Here is a 15,789-nt window from a genome sequence, read left to right as displayed (position 1 = left end):
TCAGATATGAAACTGCAGAACTATTAACTGTGGTAAATGTACCCTAGAGCTTACATCAGCGTCTGGACCAGGTGACTGGAGGATAGCTAATGTAATGCCAATTTTTAAAAAAGACTTCAGAGGTGATCTGGCAATTAGAGGCTGGTAAGTCTAACTTCAGTACCAGGCAAATTAGTTGAAACTACAGTAAAGGACAAAATGATCAGACACATAGATAATAAACATGATGTGCTGGGGAAGAGTCAACACTGCTTTTGTAAAGGGAAATCATGCCTCACCAATCTATTAGAATTCTTTGAGGGAGCCAACAAGCCTGTGGACAAGGGTGGTTCAGTGGATTTAGTGTACTTGGACTTTCAGAAAGCCTTTGACAAGGTCCCTCACCAAAGGCTCTTAAGCAAAGTAAGCTGTCATGGGATAAGAGGGAAGGTCCTCTCACGCATCAGTAACTGGTTAAGACTGGAAACAAAGGGTAGGAATAAATGGTGAGTTTTAACAGTGGAGAAAGGTAAATAGTGTGGGTCTCCCAGAGGTCTGTACTGGAACCAGTGTTGTTCAACATACTCATACATGATCTGGAAAAGGTGAACAGCGAGGTGGCAAAGTTTGCAGAATATACTAAATTATTCAAGATAGCTAAGTCCAAAGATGACTGTGAAGAGTTACAAAGGGTGACTGGGCGACAAAATGGCAGATGAAATTCAATGGTGTTGATAAATGCGAAGTAATGCATACTGGAAACGTAATCCTAACTGTACATATAAAATGACGGGGTCTAAATTAGCTGTTACCAGTAAAGAAAGATCTTGGAGTCATTGTGGATAGTTCCCTGGAAATATCCACTCCACTTTTTTTTTTTTTTTTTTTTTTTTTGGCCACTGAACACTAACAGAATATAGGGAACCATAAGAAAAGGGATAGATGAGAAAATAGAAAATATCATAATGCCACTATGTAAATCCATGGTATGCCCACACCTTGAATACTGCAGTTCTGGCCTCTCCATCTCAACCCCCATCTCTTTCCCCCCCCCCGCCTCCCCCCCCCCCCCAAAAAAAACCCCAACAACATTAGAATTGGAAAAGGTGCAGAAAAGGGCAATGAAAATGATCAGGGGTAGGGAACAGCTTCCTTATGAGGACAAGTTTAAAAGCCGGGAACTGTTTGGTGTGGGGGAGATGAGAGGTCTATAAAGCTCTGGACGGTGTGGGGAAAGTGAACAGGGAAGTGTTATTTACCCCTGCACATGTCACAAAAACTAGGGGTCACCCAATGAAATTAACAGACAGCAGGTTTAAAACAAACAAAAGGCAGTACTTCCCACAACGCACAGTCCACCTGTGGAACTCGCTGCCAGGGACTGTTGTGAAGACCAAAAGTATAACAGGGTTCAAAAGAGAACTAGATAAGTTCCTGGAGGACAGCTCCATCAATGGCTATTAGCCTAGATGGTCAGAGATGCAACCCCATGCTCCGAGGGTCCTTAAAACTCCACCTGCCAGAACCTAGGAGTGGATGACAGGGATGGATCACTTGAAATTGCCCTGTTCTGTTCATTCCCTCTGAAACCGGCCGTTGTCAGAGACAGGATGCTTGGCGAGATGGACCATTGGTCTGACCCTATGGCCGTTCTTATGAACTGGGCAGGGACCATTTTCCATTGGCCACTGAGCAGCCAAATGGTGCAAAGTGCTTTAACTAATGCCTGACCTAGGCTGATGCTGTAACTGGGAAAACAGGTGACCAATTAAAGGCAGGGCAGTTGCATTTTTTTATGCTTTAGGGCAGCGATTCTCAAACTTTAGGAAACCGAGGACCCCCATCTTGATTTAAAAATTTTTGTGGACCCCCCCAAGCACCCTGCTCAGCCCCAAACCATGCCTCCACTCCACCTCTCAGGTGGGGATTCTGCGGACAGACCCTCCCCTGCGGTGAGCAAACCCCCATGCCCAAAGCCACCATACTCGTTGCTGGGACCATTGGTCCAGGTAGGCTTGTTTGATGTGGTGCCAGCTGTGGCCTAACTCCCCCCCCAGCCCCGGCTCCTCAGCGCTCCAGCCCCCTAACGTGCATCCCCCCCCCACATTCGGCCAAGGATCTCATGAGCCAGAGCAGCCCAAACTTTCCCAGCTGCAATTCGAATGAGTGAGCACCAGGGGGCAAAGCCGCGACCTAAAATCGACAGGCTGGTTGCAAGAGCTGTAACTGTACCAGTGGGCTGCGTGGGGGTGACAGGTGGTAGCAGAGATGCCTTGAGGTTTGGGCATCATCTGGACCTGTCGGACCCCAGGCCAGTGTGCGATTAGGGGCACGCTGAACTCCTGCAATCTGGGACTAGCGCAGCAGCTGGTAGAGATGGTGGGGACAGAGATGCTGTCCAGACACCCGTCAGACAAAGGGGGCACCCCCACACACACACCCTGCGCTGACTGGCCAGCGCGTCTGGGTTGTCCATGGAGGTGCAGGGCTTGTAAGGACCATGTGTGGTTAAGGAAACTCTTGGACGTAATCCATCACTTAGCTAGCACGATGACACCCTAGAGAGCAGTTGCGCTGTGTGCACCCAGCCCCCTGCCGGGTCCCTCGAGCATCCCTGCCGAGCGTGCTTGGCCTCTATGGGCAGCACTGGGATGCTGTGGGCCTCTTTGCTTGCTGCCAGCTCTGTGGCCTCCATCTGTCTCCCTGGCTGGCTGCCCCCCGGCCCAGGGGGCCGATGGCCGTCCCTGCTGCTGGCTCTGTCCCGCCCTGTAACCTGTCGTCTTTTGTGGCTGGTTTCTAGCCTCGGGCGGGGCTTTGGAACTGGCTGTGGGGAATGTGGCTCCCCTTGGAAGCACCAGCTGGGGCAGGAGAGATTGAGGCACCCAGAGCCCATGGTGATGGGCACAGTGTGAAGATCTAGAAGGAGGCAGCCTGCACTTGCCAAACCTACAAGGCAGGGCCCTGCTCCGTGGAACTCAGGGTCCAGCTGGGAGAGTGGCTGCTGCTGTTCAGGCTGAGCAAACTCCCAAGCCCCTTTTGCTCCTGCCCTGTCCCTTGGGTAGCAGGCAAAGCGCCGGTGCTGGGCGGCAGGCCTGGGCAACTCGTCCAGACAGTGATATCCAAGGAGGGGTGAGGTGGTGATGCTGTCCTGGGCCAGCCCGGTGCTGGGTGCAGTCTGAGAACGTCCTTTGTTTAACACAGGGTCGTTGCTATTCTCTGTTCTCCAGCCTGCCCCCCTCGCTTGCCCAGAGCCAGCTCCTCCAGCAGCGCAGGTACGGCCCAGCCAGCTCCCCCCTGCACCGCCGCGGGCTCCAGCCCTAGTCTGAGACCTCCGGGAAGGGGGCGCGGCCTCGTCCCTTCACTGAGCGGGCCACTTGGTCAAGGGTTCCAGCAGGCTTCCCCGTGCTGTGTGCAGCCCGACTGTTCTCCGGACAGGCTCATGCTCCAGGGCCCAGGCCTTGCGGGCAGCATCTCTGATGGGGAGACGTGCTGGAGAACCAGCTCGTACCCCGTACTGCAGTGGCCTAGAGAGCAGTAACCTCAAGGGCTCCCTAAAGCAGCAGCCCTCGCGGGGTTAGGGTTGCGGGGGCCGGAAGAGCCTAAGTGCATTCGTTCCTAGGCCTGGTCTGCCCTGGGTTGGTTGGTGGCCCCCACTGTTTATTGCTAGGCTGGTGCCTTAGCTCTGGGGAGGAGGCCCCGTGGCACATGCAGCAGGTCTCTGCAGGGAGCTGGCCCCGGTGCGCACCCCAGCGGCTTTGCTTGTGTGACTACAGCCCATGGCCACACACAGCCTGTCAGCGTCTCTGGGGAGAGGGAGTGGAGGAAAATGAAGTTTGGCTGACCCCTAGTGGTGGTGTGTAGGAAAACCCACTCTCTGTTTAAGAGACAGACTGGGTGGGATTGCGGTGGAGTTGGGACCATTTAAGGCAGTTAGCAAACTGCCCCCTCCCTGCTGCAGGGACTCGCTCTGAATCATGCTGGTGTTTGGAAGGGGGAGCATAAGAATGTGGGGAACAGACAGCGGCATGAAGTCCCTCCCCCTCAGGCTAATCGCAGGAGGAAATTACCCCAGCAAGGTAGCCCGGGAACGCTTGCCCTGATTATGCGCCACTGCTAAGGAGGGAAAGTACCAGGGCGACAAGCTTTTTGTGCCCAGATCTCACGGGATGTTCTGCATTTGGGAGCAGATCAGCAGGCAGCCTGGGAGGACCGGGGCTGGCTGTTCCAGTTGCGGAAACCGTTTGTCAATGACTGCGTACGAGACAGGAGCCAAAGTGAATCTGACAAAGTTCCACGTCATTTTTATTGCCAATAAACCGAAAACGGCTCTTGGAAGGGTTGGAGCCAGGGGCCACCGGCCCTTTATGGAAGGGGGCTGGAGTCACATTCAGCAGGGGAGGCAGGTTGTCAACAGCACGTAAGCATTCGGTGCACTTGTGCCCCTTAGGACTTCAGAACCTCCTACCCTGGCTCACCACAAACTACGGACATGTCAAAATGAGGCCTGCGCACGGGCATGTGATTCCCTCGCCTGGGACTACCAATGGGCCACAGCAGTTCTCTGGGCGTTGTCTAATGCACCACACCCAGGCGTTGCCCATTGAGTGGACTTTGCATGAATTCAGAGCCAAGGTGGAGCCTGCTGAAGTAGACCGGGTATTTCACTCCAGCTGACGCCGGCCTGGGATCAGTCCATGCTGCAGGACAGAGCTGTGCTCACTCGGAGGGACTGGCAGGCTGCTGTAGACCCCTCTCTGCTGGGCGGAGAGCAAGGGTGTAGTGCTGAGAGTGGGACAGTTGTGGACCTGGCTGGCCCGTCGTTTTTGGACTTGCACTTCCCTGGGCGTAGGCAGGGTCACCTCGCTGCACATCCTGCCCCGTATTGACCTCTTTGCCTGCGCCGTGGGCTGTGCACGCATGCTCGGGCTACCCAGCCGTCTCTGCTGGGCCTGCAGCCCTCACCAAAGGTAGGTCACCGAGGTAACAATAACAAAAATGTAGGCCTGTCACTCGAGAGAGCCTGCACGACCCCTGCTCGAAGCAGGGCACAGGCCTAGCCAGGAGCAGCAGCTCTGTGGCAAGCTCAAGCCATGAGCAGGAACCAGGGTGGAGTCGGGGGAGACTGATAGGGTAGAAAGTGGGCTGGCTTTAACCTGCAGGATTTGTTTCCAAAATCATCCGCTTTCACCCCCTCCGCCGCCCCCCCGGGGCTCTTTGTGGGTCCCTTGGTGTCAGGGAGAGGGAGAGCAGCTTGCTCCCCAGCCGTTCAGCCCACTGCATGCTGCCACCAGCCCCATCTACGCTACCCCCGTCCCTGCTGAACCATGCTCTGAGGACCCATGATGTAGCTTGCAGCCTCCGGCCACCCTGAGCCAGGGAGGGCCCGGGGTCTTCTGTGTGCGTGCTTTGCCGAGTGTAATGCCAATTGCCACCACGAGGTGACACACCAGGCCTGCCCTTTACCGGCATAGCACCATGAGGCTGTAACGCGCTAGAGGCGAGGGACCACGCTCCCTGCAGCGTCTGCACTGGACGTGGCCCAAGTGCGACTCCGGCCTACGCCATTCAAGGCCAGGTTTACGCTACAGCCTTCGGCTGCCACAGCTCTGCTGGGCTGGGGGGAGGGGCGGGACGAGAGGTGACCCAACCCCACGGCCGCTCTGGCCACGCCGTTCCTACGGTAGACCCCACAAGCTGGCACAGCTGAGTTTGTACCGGGCTGACGTGTGTCACCTGGGGCGTGGGGTGGGAGGCGGGGGTTGGTACACGGCGATAAAGTGCCGCTCTGCTGGGGTAGCACTCCTCGTGTGGACACGACCCCAGTGACGCTGCGGGTTTACATGGGGATGGGGGGGCCCCGTCCTTGCTTCTCGGGGCCGGAGTCCCAGCGGGCAGATCCCCGGTGCCCAGCACAGAGCCCCCAGCGAGGAACGAGGGGCTTTCAGGGCCCTGGTATTTAAAACAAACACACCAGGCACACCCACCAGTGGAAAACTAATCTGTAATTACAGCACCGGCTCCCGTCTGCTTGTCCGGCAACAGGGCGCTGCATGGAAATCCCACGGCGCCGGGAGAGCAGAACACAGCATTTATCTCCTTCCAAGTCCAGTAACAAACCGCCTACCCCTCTGTTGTCCCACCACAAGGTCTGTGTGTTTCCTAGCAGACTGAAATACATCCCAGCTGGAGCTGGCCTGGTCTTTGGTGACAGGCAGCAGAGTCCACACATCACCAGAGCTGTGCGGGCCGATCCATCCCTTGGATCTAACTCAACAGCCGCCCATCTTAGTCCTCCCCTCTGCTGATCTCCCGCACACCACCCTCCAGCCCAAGGTTCAACACATTCGCCATCCACCCGCACGTCCTCAGCCAGGGCAGCGTCACCCTGGGCACAGACCGCACAAGGCTGGCACCACACGAGTCTCCCTCCAGCCCAAAGGAGGGCCCCTGTGGTGCCTAGCCCTTGGGAGCGTGAAGTGGTAGCGAAGCCTTGCTCTTTCTCCTCTGCCCAGAGCTGCATTTCACCCCACGCTGCACGGCCCATCCGCCTGCTCGCTTCCCTTACTCCAACCTGCAGAAGCTTTCACCACGCAGTCGGGGGCGGGGGTATATCTGCTTAACCCCACCTTGTCTAAACTGCACCTAACACACGGCCCTGGGCCTAGGTTACCCGTTTGCAGCAAAGCTCCCCCAGAGTTCACAGCATGAACATTACGGGCAGCCCCCAACCCCCGCCCCGCACATTTCATTACTCCTAAAAACTGATCCATAACCTGGCAAACCGCCCAAACCTCGGACCAATCCCTCCCCCCATGGTCAGAACGTGCAACGAAATAGCTGTTTGCACGTCAGAGCACAGCTCCTACACGCCTGTGGCTGGGGAGTGGAACGAGCCACCATTGACCTTCCTGGGCGAGCGGCCCCCCCTTCCGAGCTACCCTGGCATGGGCACTCAGAGGAGAGCACTGAGTTCCTCCCATGCAGCAGCCAGCAGGAACACGGCCGAGCTCGATGAGTAGGAGTCGCTTCCACAGTGTGCAGCAGGGACGCTGGAAGCCAATGCTGCAGGGTGAGGTGCTCAGAGCAGACTCCCCAGGGCGCAGGAAGAAGCCCCTCTCCTGTCCCCAGTAGGATGCACAGCCCCCGTCACATGCATACAAGCTGGGCTGCAAGGCTGGGAGGGTCTGGTGGCCATACTACAAATGAAACCAGGTGCCTCCTGCCCCTCCATTCCCAGGAGGGCCTGGGGGTGGGGGAAGTGGCTAGCAATGGATTTTTAGCATCAGCAACCCTCCCAATCAAACCCTTAGATGGCTTGGGTCTGGAAGCCAGTGCAGTGACCTCTATAAGGGATGGTCCCAATCCCTACTAGGGGGGATACAGTGAACTCTCAGGCCTTGGTAACAGTGGCTGGATTAGTCTGTACCCAGCTATTTATGCCCCTATCAAACAGCGGCTGTTCTTCCTGTCCCGTTAGCCAATGGGGATCAGTATGAGAAGGGAACAGACCCCTAGAACCAGCGTAACAGGTCCACATCCTGGACCTGTCTGTCCCCGTCAGATGCAGATTGCTTTGGGGAGACCGGTGGACTTGGATTGTCAATCAACCCAGGGTCATAGTGCTGCACGGACCGCTTCCAAGGGTATTCTCCAGCCTACTTTCCCCCTTCGCAGCTGGGGCTGCCTCGGGCATTTCAAAGAGCCTACCAGCACCCCATCCTGCTCTGCCTGCTCCCAGCCCTATCGCTGCAGAGTTTCCTGTTCAAGCAGCTAATACATATTAAAGCTGATTCAATTCCCAAGTGGTCAGGAGTGGAGCATCTGAGGATTTGCACTTGTGCCCCTCTCCTCTGGGCCCCTGTTTTGTTTGGGGCTCGCTAGGCAGTATCTAATACCCCCCAGCCGAGAGACTCCTATCGCACAGTTTGGGGGAACGCTGCTTGTCACAAGTCAGACACCAGTGCTGGTGAAGCGGGGGAGGCTAAACCTGGGCCCCAGCTGGGCTTAGCAGCAAGGGAGCAAACACAGACTGGCCTCCTCTGGCCAGGGTAAACAAGCATCAGCTGCCCTGGCCCCACAGCCAGTTCAGTGGGGCAGCAGCCCTGGGGCATCCCAGCCGGAGAGCAGTGGGAATGGCAGGTTGGGGCGTGGCACTCCGTGGGCGGAGGATGGCGCTGTCTGGCAGACACAGCAGCCGACCATGACTGGGGCAGGGAGAGTCATGGCAGTGAAGGAGCAGCGCCCTTCTAGAGCAGCGGGGCAGCATTTCAGAGAGGCACTCTGCTGCGTGTGCGTCACTGGACTGTGCCCGTGGCAGGCCGGCTGGACGAGGAGCGGCCCTCGGCCATCAGGGGGCTTGGAGGATGGTTGTAGCATTGCTCTCCAAGCCAATGTCTGCAGCCCACGGCCTGTGACCACTTGGGGGGCTCCAGGGGGCTTGGACTAACCCGGCCTCGTCCTGTAGCACCCAGCAGCCTGTTGGAGAGGGCGCTACAAAGCCAGCCTAGCTGCTACGTGTTGCAGAGAAGCCAGGGGAAGCAACCTGCTTCCTGGGCTAAGTACTAAGAACTCTAGTTACCCCGAGGTCTATGCCAATCTAAATTCTAACATCAGGTAGTGATGGCACCTGCCAGTTAACGGGGAGGCTAAGCAGGGACCCTGCTGAGCCCCATGACCTCATCCACCTCATTCTCCAGCAGCTCATCCTCCGAGAAGCTGATGTGTAAGCATGTTTCGGTGCCCGCGGAGAACGGCAAGGTGCTGTCCATGGGGCAGGCCATGCCTGCCGGGTCTCTCACTGGGTTCTTGCTAGCCATGTCTCCAGGTGCAGGGGCCTCTTCTGAAGTATGGCAGGTGCCAGACATGGGGGAAGCATGGCCGTTCTCGCCAGTCCTGTCCTTGCCCCATGCTGGCCGGGCCCCCTGGTTGGGGAATAGCTCTGTGCCGGGGGCAGGAGTCCTGACGTCCGACTCGAACTCCGAGCTGGCGAGCGAGCAGGTGGTGACGTTGGTGAGACTGGATGTGTTGGGGCTGGGCAGCGTCGTGGGAGCAGCGTTCTCAGGCTTGGGTTCCACCTCCAGGCTCGGGGAGGTCTTGCTCGACCTCTTCCGCAGGATGGCTGGGGGCGGGTTGAGCTTGGGGATGGGCTGCTGCAACCTTGAGAGCACAGAGCAAAGAGATGTCCATGTCTAAGCACGTCTCTGCTGAGGCTCTGGGCTCAGCTGCAAGAGATCTCAGAGGCCAGCTGCCTTCTCGCAACCCTGCGGTAGCTACATCGGGGGGAGAGGGGCAGGGGGGACCTGCAGCACCTCCCGCCCAGCCCCCTGGTCGCTCCTGGGGCCGTGGGGGCAGTGTGAGGGGGAAGCAGGCTGGGGACTGAGCCCCACCCCCGCTGTCCCCAGCTCTGTGCAGAGACAGGGAAGCTCCAGCCGTGCCCGCAGGGGCCGGTGTGAAGGAGCCAGGAATGCGCTCGCCCTGTCCTCTTCCTGTTCCTTTTTGGGTTAAGTTGTGCTCCACAGCCCCCAGTGCTTGGGGGTGGTCACAGCTGCCTGGCCCCTGGGCAAGACTCGCCCGGTTTTCTCCATTGCGGGCTACCAGGGAGCGTGGCCTGGCCCAGCCCCCGGGCTTGCCAAGGCCACTGGCCCAGACTCCGCGCTGAACGGAGCAGCCAGCAAGTGGGGGAGGGTCCCTGCTCCTCCCGCTGCCTCGGACTAAGTGTGGGTGGCTGTTAACCAGCTGGGGGGAACAGGGAGACCGACCTACCTCTCGTCCTCTGCTCTGCTGCTCGGGTCGCCTGCCTTCTGCCTGCCGCCACCATTGAGCAGAGCCTGGTCACTGACCTCGGAGCCCTCCACCCGCCGGTGAAGACCATCCTGCCCCTCCAGCACCACCAGGCGCTCGTCCCCGTCCGTGGCAGTAGGGCCCCTGCCACCTTTCTCCAGGCTCAGGAGGTTGAGGTAGGAGGCGCTGGTGCCCAGCAGAGCCAGCGAGCCAGGGGCCAGCGGGCTGCCCAGGACACTGGCTGGGGTGGAGGTGGAGGGCAGGTTGAGTTCCAGGCTGTAATGGTTCTTCAGGTTCAGAGACAGGGACTGAGCCAGGGACAGGTTCTGCAAGGATCTGTCAACTGCCAAGGCAAAGAGAAGCAGCCTGGGTAAAGTGCTACCAGCCCCCAGCCGTGACGCTTCCCTGAGGCCCAGCCGCTCCCCTCAGGGCCTGGTCAGGCCCAGCAAAGGTGGGGCGGGGAGATAGGGGGCTTGGCGGCCTTGGCCCCTATCAGTGAAGGCATGGACCTCTGCTGGCACAGGGAGATGAGAGCAGCCCTGGTCCAAAGCCAGCACAGGCTCCAGCCCCAGCTAGCCAGGCCCGCTCCCCTCCTCCTGCATGGGGAGAGGGAGAAAGAGGATGGCTGCCTGGGGCCAGAGTTGGCTTTGCGCGTGTCCCCCACCATGCTCTCTGCCATTAGCCCCTCTGGGGCTGGTCAGAGGCTCTATGAGCTGCGTTGGGTCTCAGTTTGCAGCAGCCATCTGTCTGCAGCATAAAATAACAAACCCACAACCAGCTGCCAGCCGCAGGGGCTGCATGGCCCCTGGCTGGAGGATGTGCAGGCTGAGCTGCCCTGCCCTCGGGGTCGGGATGGTGTACACAGGCAGGGCAGATGGGAGCTCGCTCTGCTCTCTGGACAGAGGCCAGCAGTCTCCGGAACTGCCAACCCAGTGCCGCTCACAAGCACTGAAGGCCCATGGTCGTCTCAGGCCGGAGGAGCTGCAGTGTGAAGCAGTGGAATTGGCCTTGGAACGACCGTGGGGCTAGGCCCAGGGTGGAGAGGCTGAGGTCTGGCGTTTGGTTCCCATCCTGAGGTCTGACCAGACTCCCTCCATTCCCCATCTATGAAACGGGGTCAGAACTTCCCCCCTCCAGCGGGCTCCTCAGGGATTAGTGTACCCATATTGCAGTGCAGGGGGGCACCTTTCATCTCCCATGTTAACACCCCCCTGCCTGCACCCCGGCTGAGAGCACAAAGGCTGGCTGGAACTCGGAGCGGCCTCCCTGCCTTGCTCAGCACCAGATGCTCACGAGGGGTGGAGGTGGGGATTCTCCATAGCAGCCTGCCACCCTACCTAGGACAGGTGTATTCCATAAACCGTGCAAAGGCAGGGGCTGGCCTGGCAGAGAAGGAGGGGGGTTACCGGAGGCTGCCTGCAGCAGGGTCCAGTCCCCCCCCAAGAGCTGCAGCCCCATACACGGGCTGGAAATGGGAGCAGACATTTCCCCACCAACAAGCAGGAAATTCTCATCCAGGCCAAAGTGTCACCAGCGCCGTCACTGCTTAGGCTCCCGGGCAGAACTGGGCCCTGGCAGGGAGCCGGCAAAGAGCCCTCTGCCCTGATTCGGTGCTATGCCGTGCTGCAGCCCATGCTGGGGCAGGGCAAAACCAGCGTGGCGGGGAGGGTGCTGGATTAGAGAAATTCATGGCTGGAGCCAGCTCGGTCCCAGCAGTGTTTGCTTCCTGGGCTGACTCAGGGGAACGCTGGGGCTCTGGGCTGGATGAGCTTGTGGGCTGGGGAGGGCTCTGTGGCCAGAGTCCCCATGCCCTGGGGTGCCCCTAACGAGAGCACTGTCCTCTCCTTCGCTCTCAGCATCTGCCTGTAGGAGTCGAGTTGGGTTGTTCTCAGCAGCTCCCCCTGGCTGTGGGCTGGAGAGATGTCCCGGCCTCTCAGCCCCACCACTGTCGGGAGGCTCTTTAAGCACCACACCCCCCACGCCCTCCTACCTGGCTGTCTGTGCTGCACCTTGATCTCCAGCTCCTTCAGCTGCTTCACCAGCAGGGAGACGTGCTGCAGCAGGTCGCGGTTGGTCAGCAGCAGCTGGCGCACCCGGGCCTGAGCCTCGATGCGGGCGGCTGTTTCGGCAGCCAGCTGGTCTTTCAGCAGCTGCACCTGCAGGGTCAGGAGACGCCGATACGTCACCTTCTCCTGGGGAATGGCCAGGCCGCAGCTACGCTGCCCGCAGCTCCAGGGGTGCACGGCAGCAACCCAGACCTGCACCCTGGCTCCCTTCTGTGTGAATCTCTCCCCCAACCCCAGGCCGAGTCTGCAGCGTGGGAAAATTTCTGTAATTTGGCTAGGATCTTTTTTTTGACAAACTTGAGTCTGTTCTTTCTCCTCAGGTCTCCCCCTCTCTTTCTGACAGCCCAGGGTCTGGTCCCAGCTGGGTGAGCTCTGCCTTCAGAGCAGATACTCCCACTGTGCACTTCATGCAGCATAGGTCGCTGCCACCTTAAAAACCAGGGCCCTGTCTGCCCTGTGTGACCCCTCAATATCCCAGGGCAGATTCTTTGGAAGCGGGGGCGTGCTCTTGTCCAAAACGGCCCCTTCACTCCGGCTGTGCAGTGAACTAGGGCCCACCCCACAGGCGGCTGCATGTCAGTGGGGCAGCATGCATGGAGGTTGCAAAGCCCTTTGTGCTGCAGGAACGTAGCACATCGCAGGAGTTGCTTCCACAGGAACTGGCTGCTCCCCTGCAGGGAAGCCCTCCTTTATCTCCCTTCCCCCTACAAAAGGAAGGAAATCCACAATGAAATGTGTCTGAGGGCCTGGGAATTCCAGAGGCTCCGGGACAGTTCGGCCCCACAGAGGCAGCTTCTGCAGGCTGTAGTCAGCCCCCCTGCAATACCTTGTCCCTTCCATGTACATATCCACCCCCCGAAGCTAACAGTGAGATGCATATTTGCACACCCAGGGCAGACGAGGCTGCTCTGGCCCTGTCTTTCTCTGTCAGCAGCCGAAACCAGGCAAACTCATTGACCCCCGCCTGGGGGCTGTGGTGTCAGGCCGCGTGGCTGAGACGGTTGCGATGCGACGGCTGCTGTGGGGCTGACTGTCTGCCCGGCATACGTAGGGGAACGTGCTGTGGAATAGCGATGCAAAGGTAGGAGCTGGGACTCTTCCCTCTGAGCTAAAACTATCCCCTCCCCCGATGGGCCATGTCAGAGCCGCTCCAGTGGAGCCTAGTCCCCACCTTGTTGGTTTAGGTGAGTAGGTGCTGGAAGGTGGTCCGTGCCCATCAAGCACTGGCTGGATTAACAAAACAACAATAGGTTTAAAAAAAGAGCAGCCGTCTGGTACAGCAGCTAGTTGGGAATTATGACTAAGGCTAAGATTTTGTCATGGTTATTTTTGGTAAAAGTCACGGACGGGTCACGGGCAACAAACAAAAATTCATGGAGCCCGTGACTTTTACTAAAACTAACCGTACAAGCTGCGGCAGAGGTGCACAGCTCCAGCTGCAGCCCCCACTACAAGCCGCAGGGCAGGGGCTCACAGCCCCGGTGGCGGCCCCCACCGCGGGGCTGTGTGAAGAACATAGCCCCGGCTCCAGCTGAAGCTGAAGAAGTCACGGAGGTCCAGTAAAGTGGGGGCAAAAGACATATCTGGCTTCAAGACTAAGCTTGATAAGTTTATGGAAGGGATGATACGATGGGAAAGCCTAATTTTGGCAATTAATTGATCTTCGACTATTAGCGGTAGATATGCCCTACGGCCAGTGATGGGACGTTAGATGGGGTGGGTCTGAGTTACTACAAAGAATTCTTTCCTGGGTGGCTGGCTGGCTGGTGAGTCTTGCCCACGTGCTCAGGGTTTAGCTATCACCATATTTGGGGTCGGAAAGGAATTTTCCTCCAGGGCAGATTGGCAGAGGCCCTGGGGGTTTTTCGCCTTCCTCTGCAGCGTGGGGCACAGGTCACTTGCTGGAGGATTCTCTGCACCTTGAAGTCTTTAAACCACGATTTGAGGACTTCAATAGCTCAGACATAGATGAGAGGTTTATTTCAGGAGTGGGTGGGTGAGATTCTGTGGCGTGCGTTGTGCAGGAGGTCAGACTAGACTATCGTAATGGTCCCTTCTGACCTTAAAGTCTACGATTCTATGAAGTCATGTAGTCTGTGACTGCCATGGCCTCCATGACTAAATCGTAGCCTTAATTATGAGTTCTGGGTTCTAGACCCACCTCTGACATGGACCATTTTTTTTTTTTTTGCTGGAGGGGGAGAAGGAGAGACTGTGCCTCAGTTCCCCACCTGTAAAGCGTTCATAGTCCTTCCCTTTCTAGCAAAGGGTTTGGGAGACAATGAAGCGAAGGTCTATAAAGTGCTTGAGTTCCAGTGCTCTCACAGAGCAGAGCACCGTTGTTGTGTCCAAGTCCTCATCACGCAATCCTGCCGCTTTGCTTCTAGCGGCATGTGACGCTAAGGGCCACGTTCCACCCCGGATTGCTGTGCAAGACTCCCAGGGGCCCCAGCCAGGGAACAGAGCAAGGAGCAGTGAAGGGCTTGAGTTATCCAAGGGCTAATTCAGCTGGGCTAGTAGGAAAAGGAACCTCGAACAAGGCAGAGGAAATGGTTGCCAGTCAAAGGTCATTAAGCGAGAGAGAGAGAGTATGTGTGGGTGTGTGATCCCCCCCCCACCCCCCCGAAACAGGGCTGCGGAGCCCCTTACCTGTGCCACAGCCACCTGGGTCTGCTGCTGCTGCTGCAGTAGCTGATGCTGGAGGAGCTGCAGGCAGTGCTGAGATGCCAGGGGGGCTGCCGAGGCAGAGGAGCAGGGGCTGCTTGCACTCAGCAGTTGCTGGGACACAGAGGGGTAGATGGAGCAGTTTTCAGCATCCTGGGCACAAAGAAACGGGCTTAGTGACACGAGTGTAGCAGTTCCCAGAGCAACTGTTGCTGAGACTTAGGCCTTGTTTACCATGGAGGGTCGGCTCTGGCTAGAGTCGTTGGTCCCGCTCCCTAGCGTAGGCAGGCAAAGCTACTCTTTGCACTGGTGCAGCGTACCCCAGCAGCACTGCACTGATGTACTATGCAGCTTAAAACGGTTTTGCTTATCCATAGTAGGGGTTTGCACCAGTGCCTGGCTACTGACACTTGAAAACCCTAGTGTAGACGAGGCCTTCAGTATGTTGAACAATGTGCTGAAGCAAGAACAGGATCCTGCTGTTTGGCGCTGTACGTGTGTATGCACCCGCTCTCCCGGCTCCAAAGGGAGTACGTTTTCCAGTGACACCACTTGCAATGAGTAATATCCCTGTGTGTTTATGTGGCGCTCAGAATAGGAATGCAGGGTTTATTTCCCCTGGTACCTTCCCCTACTGGGAAGCAGTGGCAGAAAGTGGCTTGAATCTCCCAGCAAACACCCAATGGGAGCTAGTCTCCAAAATGCTCCAGCTGCCCAGAATCACCGACAGATACTAGGAATTTTGCTGTTTGGCAGCCAGAAACGTTTGCCTCCATTAAAGTGAATGATAGCAGATGGACTTGAGCCAGATCCGTTAGTGTATTAAGACACTGCAGGCAGACAACATTAATAATTAAGCAAAGCAGGCTTCCTCCCCATCCAGTAAACCTCAGAGACCCAAGCCCCACCCCTGTCAGATCACTGGAAATTAAAATGACACTGGAGAGTAAATCTGACTGATTTCAGAGCTGCCTTTCTGGCTCATAGGTGAGTGGAGGTAAATTTCCCTCTCTCGTGTGGGGCAGTTTCAGAACCCACGGGAGTTTTACACTCTCTCTCTCTCTCTCTCTCTTACTTAAACCCTAGCCCCCTGGGTTAATGCTCTCCTGCGTCACCGTCCTAAATCAGCCCTTGTTTATACACTGCGGAGTGGCTGACTCTTCAAAGCAATCAATTAAAGCTTGGTTCTCTGGACACAGCACTCTAGGGTCACTCTTTTTAACCCTAGTCAAATGGACCACTAACAAAATACTGTCAGGTTTAGCCCGTTGGGTGCCCTCCGAAAGGAAACCCAGATTTA

General features: G+C 57.4%; 1 protein-coding gene across 2 annotated transcripts in view; it reads right to left on the bottom strand.

The window, feature by feature from the left end:
* Positions 1 to 4,332: 4,332 nt before the first annotated feature.
* The window catches only part of LOC141999998 (carboxyl-terminal PDZ ligand of neuronal nitric oxide synthase protein-like), a 61,312-nt gene continuing 49,855 nt past the window's right edge, over positions 4,333 to 15,789 (bottom strand). Inside the window, exons 7-10 of one of the 2 annotated variants that reach the window (XM_074973983.1) lie at positions 14,475 to 14,642; positions 11,750 to 11,915; positions 9,742 to 10,102; positions 4,333 to 9,135 (exon numbers count right to left, since the gene is read on the bottom strand). In XM_074973983.1, the coding sequence (XP_074830084.1) occupies positions 8,625 to 9,135; positions 9,742 to 10,102; positions 11,750 to 11,915; positions 14,475 to 14,642 (1,206 nt within the window). In that variant the 3' untranslated portion in view covers positions 4,333 to 8,624. The remainder of the gene's footprint in view (positions 9,136 to 9,741; positions 10,103 to 11,749; positions 11,916 to 14,474; positions 14,643 to 15,789) is intronic. The other variant, XM_074973982.1, reaches the window with a different exon arrangement.

This window comes from Natator depressus, chromosome 16, assembly GCF_965152275.1.
Source record: "Natator depressus isolate rNatDep1 chromosome 16, rNatDep2.hap1, whole genome shotgun sequence".
Lineage (NCBI taxonomy): Eukaryota > Metazoa > Chordata > Testudines > Cheloniidae > Natator > Natator depressus.
This window is presented reverse-complemented; position numbering and strand designations above follow the sequence as displayed.